Source organism: Pygoscelis adeliae, unplaced genomic scaffold (genome assembly GCF_000699105.1).
Source record: "Pygoscelis adeliae isolate BGI_AS28 unplaced genomic scaffold, ASM69910v1 Scaffold59, whole genome shotgun sequence".
NCBI lineage: Eukaryota > Metazoa > Chordata > Aves > Sphenisciformes > Spheniscidae > Pygoscelis > Pygoscelis adeliae.
The window spans coordinates 1,381,019-1,387,711 of NW_008825565.1; the positions used below are offsets into that span (position 1 = coordinate 1,381,019).

Consider the following 6,693-nt stretch of genomic DNA (forward strand, 5'->3'; position numbering starts at 1 on the left):
TACGAAAGCGAGAGGTAGAACAAGTCCCCGTGATCATCAGCTTTCACCCCAGCCCCACGTCCAAAGACACCTACGACTGGAGGCAGCAGAAGGGCTGAAGCTGGTCTTAGCTCCGCATTTACCTGACTGCGAGAAAAACTGTGAGCGCCGCCAGTTGTTGCGAACCCTAAGCGGAACCGCAGCCCCACGGGGCGGCTCTGCAGGCAACGGCACGGAGACAAAATAAGAAACACAGCGTGGTCAAAGGCGATGATGGACTCTCAGACCCCAGCCACCTCGGCCACAAGAACGATTTTGACTACAATCGCTTTGGCCCATCGCAGCTAGGTTACAACGGACCTGCAGATCTCATGGACTGCCCGTATATAAATGCTACTGTTGTAACATGGCACCTGACCTTACATGAGAGCTCTAGTAAACTAATGCTAGTCAAGGGCAGCCACTCCTTCCAGTCTTTGCATGGTGCTCGCATTCATTCCTATTGCAGATACACATTTTAAAGGATTATGTGATCCTTTCAGTGCTTTACGTGCTGTGAACACTAGAGAGCAGCCAAGTGTTTCAGCATCACTCAGAAAATAGGTGAGAGACCTACAACCTGTTACTTGATGTTCGGATTGATTCGTGCCTAACATAAAATGATACTGTTCTCAAAGCCTGTTTGGAAAGCACCCCCTGCACTTAAAACAAGTGAGACTTCTATTCTCTTTCAGACAATCCTGTTTTCCAGAGTGGATCACCTTCAGTAGTTTCAATCTTGAAAACATTAGGATAATCATTATGTATTACCTATACATAAACTAACAACCTAGTAAGTTCTCAGGGGGAAGAAAACTTCAGATGATTTTTCTCTCTCTCTTTCTTTCACAATACCTACATATATGCATCTCTAAAATCAATATAAAATCAAACTACTAAACATTATCAATCTCAAGCATAACTTTGTCATGAAGGCAAAAAAAAAAAAGTTCTGCTTTGCAAGAACTCGTGATGGGCACAGGTCAAATTGAGGGATGTGGCCAGATATGCGTATTGTTCATCTATGAAAAGGAGCTCCACATGAGCAGCTGAGTGCCAAATTCATCTCCAGAAGTTTTTACTGTGAGATAAAACCAATTGCTAAGCCATATTCATTTGTGAGCAGCAGTACTAATAAAATATAATACTCATTGATATAATACAGCTTTTATTGCTAGGCCAGGTAAGTGCAAGATAGGGCTCTCCCTGCCCCCCCTCTATTGTGTCACAGTTCTGCTGTTGTGTTTAAGGGCAACAGCCAGAAGAGTCCTTTGCATCACAGAAGCCACACTACCAATACAATCAGATGCAACTAGAAAATAACCATTTTAGCTCCAAAACCTAAATCCAGGTCGTTGATTAGGCACTTCTCCCTGAACACCACACACACATATCCAGTTAACTGTCCAGCTGAGTTCTCCAAATGCTGTTTGCTCACCTTGTAGGCCAGAATTCTGCAGAGTAACTTGGCTGGTCTCAGGTAGTTTCTTTAAAAATGGCAATACTACACTCCCCTCTTGTTCCAGGGCTTTTGGTTTCATCACCTGTTCAGACGTTTGGGAGCAGAAAATAGCATTCCAAAATCAGCAGGTTCAATCAAAGGTTAACTTAAACCCTTTCTACTTATTTTCTGAATCAACATTATCAAAGATGAAGCCTCTATCTCCGGAATTACAACATGGAGTTGCAGTACTGAAGTCCTGGCAATAACCGGTAGCTGTTTGTTGTTGACATTCACACTGCTCTGCACACCAAAGCTGATCCTAACCCAGGAACAACATCTAACTTACCTGACAGAACAGTATGGTTGTGGCCATTTGCCACCACCTGCACTTGTTCAGCACTTCAAGGGGACTACGAGGGTAAGCTCCACTGTCTACACCTTCTGGATACTCTGCCCTCCCGACACACGGTGGGACTGGGGTTTGCAGGTTAAGTTCTCATTTCTGCTCCAGCCAGTTTACAGGTTCAAATGCTACAAGCAGACACTGGGGAGTTCCTTCGGAGGGGGAACTCTCTGATGACCATAGGATTTGGCACAGAAACCATCCTCCAGGGTCATTCCCTGGCAGATTGTTTTGAATGAACTCCTGAAGTGACATTATGTAGAGAAAAATACCAATTTGCACAATAAACATTTCCGTGTGAGATCTTTCTTCTTTTTTTATTTTGTTTTCCACTCTCTCTCTTTCTTGCCCATATGTACCTCCGGTGTAGCAGGAAGCTCTGCTTCCTTCTGCTGCTCCATTTCAGGTTTCTTCACATCTTTCTCACTTGAAGCAGCTTCCTCTGAAGGGAAAGGACTGGGAAGAAATTCTAATCTCTTCACAACAGGGCTGGCACAAGCTGCAGTTGACTTGAATTGCTTTTGATCTGAACCTAATCCACACATACAAGAAATAATGTTGCAAGGTTAAGACATTTTTTCAAATAAAACGTAGACCTATTTCTTACAATCCAATTTCTTACTGGATATACTATGAGCCCATAAACTGTATGTTTTGAAAAAACAATCTTCTTTCTTCAACACAGGTAAAATTAATCTCTCAGAGAAGACAAGGCTTTAAGGGTGAAATTCACCTGACAAAATGTAGGTGCTTACACTTGACTTGGGCATCATGGGACACCCTTCATCGTCAACGAAGACAGAGAGGCAGTTCTTGGGGAAGAGTCACCCAAACTATTTCAGACACTCCTCTTTGGCTGAGATGAGCTGTAGCCTACAACGTGCCTACTGAGGCACGCTGATCTCTTTACTGAAGTTATGTGATGAATCTTATCCTAAGAAGCTACCCAGACAAGTAGCTATATCACAATTAACATGGTCTCACTGTCAGCACTGGAGGATATTGCAGCTTGCCTGTTTCCACTAAACCAGGGCAGTCAAACATCACACAGCAAACAAACTGTGCTAACAGGAAGCCTTGGACTGGAATAACCTAGTTGTCATTCAGTTCTTAAAAAAAACAGTAAGTTGATGCTGGTTTATGGGAGAAGGGACCAGGAATGCACAGGCCTATAGCTGAGGACTGTGTCAGCTAAACTACTGTCAGCTGGTACCACCACTGGAAGCAGAGCAGTTTCCAGCATCCCAGACAGTGCACAAGCACCCAGACATCTCTCTCTAACTTCCTAAAACAGAATCTCAGCTTCAGATCCTGTCCCGAAAACAACCACAGCAGCAGCTTCCAAATGTACCTTGTTGACAGGCTAGGAGAGTGAGCTAAGGAAGAGATGCACCCCAAGGCTCCACTAAGAACCTGCATGTGAGCAGAGACAAGAGTTGGTCCTGCTGCCAGGCAGATGCACACCACTTTGGAGCAGCTCCCACACCATTAGTGGCATAGGGGTCACAGCATGGAAGTATCTGGCTTGTACTGAACAGCAAAGGAGGTTGCTTATTCTACAAGAAGGTGTCACAGTTTGGACCACATCTATCCCTACAAAGCAGACATAATGAAAACCCATGTTCCTTTACCATTTCAATTTTTGCAATGCTATCTCAGTTTTCCTTGCCAGCCAATATTAAACTTTGCTATCAATACTTAAAGTTTAGCATTTCTCACAGGTGTGGAGCCTATGATCACAAGGTAGCTTTGTGATTTGTAGACAAGTTTCACCAGCTCATCACTGCTGACTCGAGAGGAGAATTTGGTTGGTTCACCACAAGATTGCAGCTTCTACATTACCTGCCAGGTGCAATTCAAGGTCGTTAACCTCTGTGCTTTGGCATCTATGAGCCAAAGTAATTAAGTCAGCTGATGAGCCCTTGCTAACAGCCCATGTGCTTCACAGTCTTGCAGCACATCAAGAAAAGGCTGGATATGCTTCTCATCTTGGGGGAATGGTACCCCACTGATATTTGAGGGTAAAGCTCAATTGTTTAAGTCACATTTATCCCCAACAAATAGGAGCACTATGCTTATATACCAATTACAGCCAGAGGTCTCATTTAAATACCTACTTTAAATAGTACTTTTCAGTTACCCATACCAAGCCGAACTTTGATAGACCCATTTTAAAAAACGAGCAACAAAAAAACCCTATGAACTTAGTATGACAGCAGGCATTAGATAAAATGCCTACTCAAAGGTAATGTTTCAGAAAAACCCTTTTAAGGAAAATAGCTTCAAATTTTACCAGCAAATTCCTTTCCCCAGATTAGGAATCACGCATAAAGGCTTTAAAGCAGAAAATCAGGAGTGTGCACAATATTGTCCATTTAAAGCCCCTACGAGGACTGAAGTGCCCCTTCTTATCCTCCTTCCCCATTTCTTAATGTCTTGGGGGAAAAAAAAAGTGTTAAACAGAAGCTATTACTGACTGATAGTTTCTGCTCTGATTGCTTTCTGGTTACAGCACGCTGTGGCACCAGCTTTTCACACACAAGCGGCAAAGCAGACAACTCACATCCCAAGCAACGTGCAGTCAGGTGTGTCATTTCAACCACAGAATGACAGAACAGCCCAGGTTGGAAGGGACCTCGAAAGGTCATCTGGTCCCACCTTTTGTGGCAAAGGGAGCCTGGATGAGATTATCTAGCACCCTGTTCAGTCACACCTTGAAAACCTCCAGCCATGGGGACTCCACCATATCCCGGGGAGGTTGTTGCACTGAATGATCAGCCTTACTGTAAAAAATGTCTTTCTTATGTCAAGATATCCGATATCTTCTGCATTTTCTAATAAACCCTCTTGGTGCCGCTGCAGATGCACTTATCGGACTCCTGCTGCAGGCTGGGCCTAAACCCCAGCGCGGGGTGGGCAAGGGCAGGGGGAAGGGCAGCAGCAACAACCCACCTGGGGACGGGCACACCGGGCTCACAGGTCCTGCACTTCCAGGGCTAGCCTCGACCTGTTTGCTGGCGGCTCTATCTGCTTCCACCGGTGAGGCCTGCAGAGAATAATGCAGTAGAAACACAGTGAGTACAGTGGAAATAAAAGTATGTGTTAATTCCTCAAGGCAGTACTTGCTGCTTCTTTGTAATGTGTTTGAACCAGACTGGTTCAGAGCTCAGCAGGGAGCTGGGGAGTACGTTTCAGAGCAGTACGTGCTGCTCGGGTGTTGAATCACTGGGCTTTAATCTCCTTTTCAAACCGTTCATCAGCAACCATCATGCAGTTGGTTTGGAATAGCTCCTACAAGCTTTTAAAATTGTAGGATATCTTGGATTGTGTTAGCTGGAGATAAGCATACATTTCACCCCTAGTTTCCTCTTCCAGAATAACACAAAAACGTATGCATTAGTGAATACACAGCACATACTAGGGTTTGAAAAGTGGCAAAGTAATTAAATACTTCCTTTATTTCACGGTTGTCTAAACAATCCGTTATCTGAAGGGAAAAGCCAGAGTCAGTATTAAAGGTAATGAAATACTTGAAACACTAGTAAGAGAGGACTGAAAAAATATGGTGAGAGCATATCGAGCCAATAATCCAAATCCCTTTGAAAAGCCAGCTTCCTGACACAGGGCAAGGCTGTTGCAGAGTTAAAACCACACTGTCAAAACAAGGGTAGCACTTCAGCTGATCTGTTTAGCAGCTTCCACCATATATCTGCTTTCCCAGTAGGCAAATCAAGAAAAATCTGCAGCAAACCGATCAGCTGCTGCACAGTGCTTCTAATGCATGAAAGATCTAGAAAATGGCACATTCAACAGAGGAAAATAAAAAAAGCAGACTACTTTTAGAAATAAAAAGTAACATATTTCAGAATTAGCCTATTGTAGACTCACTTTCCTGTCTTTCTCCCACCCCTCTATCTTATTAACAGCTGCAAGGGAGGAAAATCTGATTAAACTTCCTCTTTTCTGGTGGCCGGATTCAGACCTCCATGTTCTGCACGGATCCTGTTTCCCACCCCCACAGACCCACATGAGCCTACAGCCCCTCATCTGTCCATGCCCCACGAAGAGCAGACCTGGGCTCTCACAGCTCGGTCATCAGGGACGTCTGCTGGCAGTGCCAACAGGACACCAACGCCTGTGGACACACTTTGGCTCCAGAGAGCTTTGCTGTTGGCAGCGCTCAGGAATCCCTGCCTCTCTTCTCTCTGGAAGGAGGCATACTCCGGAGAGAGGCAGGGAACATATCTGGGAAGATGCCCTGGGAGGAAATGGTGGGGACCGGTGTGGAGCCGTGGCCAGGGGCAGCGACATGGGCAAGCTCAGCAGGCAGTGAGCAGTGCCAGGAACAACAGGAGCCCCGGCTGCCAGGGGCTGTGCCGCCACTCGCAGCAGGACAGGCACCAGATCACAGCCATGAGCCTCTAGAAGTGGCAGTACATCTCCTCTGGCGCCTGCTGGGGCTGGCTACTCGCTGTCCTCCCCACCGCCTGGTGCTTTCCACTGCACCCTCACCTCTGCCCACCAAAATCCTCCACCCCAGGCAAGGCATGGGGACACACAGAATCATAAAATCACAGAATCATTTAGGTTGGAAAAGACCCTTAAGATCATCGAGTCCAACCATAAGCCTAACACTGCCAAGTCCACCACTAAACCATGTCCCTAAGCACCACATCTACATGTCTTTTAAATACCTCCAGGGATGGTGACTTAACCACTTCCCTGGGCAGCCTGTTCCAATGCTTCACAACCCTTTTGGTGAATAAATTTTTCCTAATATCTGATCTAAACTTCCCCTGGTACAATTTGAGGCCATTTCCTCTCATCC

The 6,693-nt window shown here is 45.3% G+C and overlaps 1 protein-coding gene across 3 annotated transcripts in view; it reads right to left on the bottom strand.

Moving 5' to 3' along the window:
- Positions 1-6,693, bottom strand: part of LIMCH1 (LIM and calponin homology domains 1) — a 114,652-nt gene that overhangs the window by 18,270 nt on the left and 89,689 nt on the right. For all 3 annotated transcript variants that reach the window (XM_009332439.1, XM_009332438.1, XM_009332437.1), the window contains 3 exons: positions 4,818-4,911; positions 2,225-2,397; positions 1,457-1,562 (listed from right to left, as the gene is read on the bottom strand). In XM_009332439.1, the coding sequence (XP_009330714.1) occupies positions 1,457-1,562; positions 2,225-2,397; positions 4,818-4,911 (373 nt within the window). The remainder of the gene's footprint in view (positions 1-1,456; positions 1,563-2,224; positions 2,398-4,817; positions 4,912-6,693) is intronic.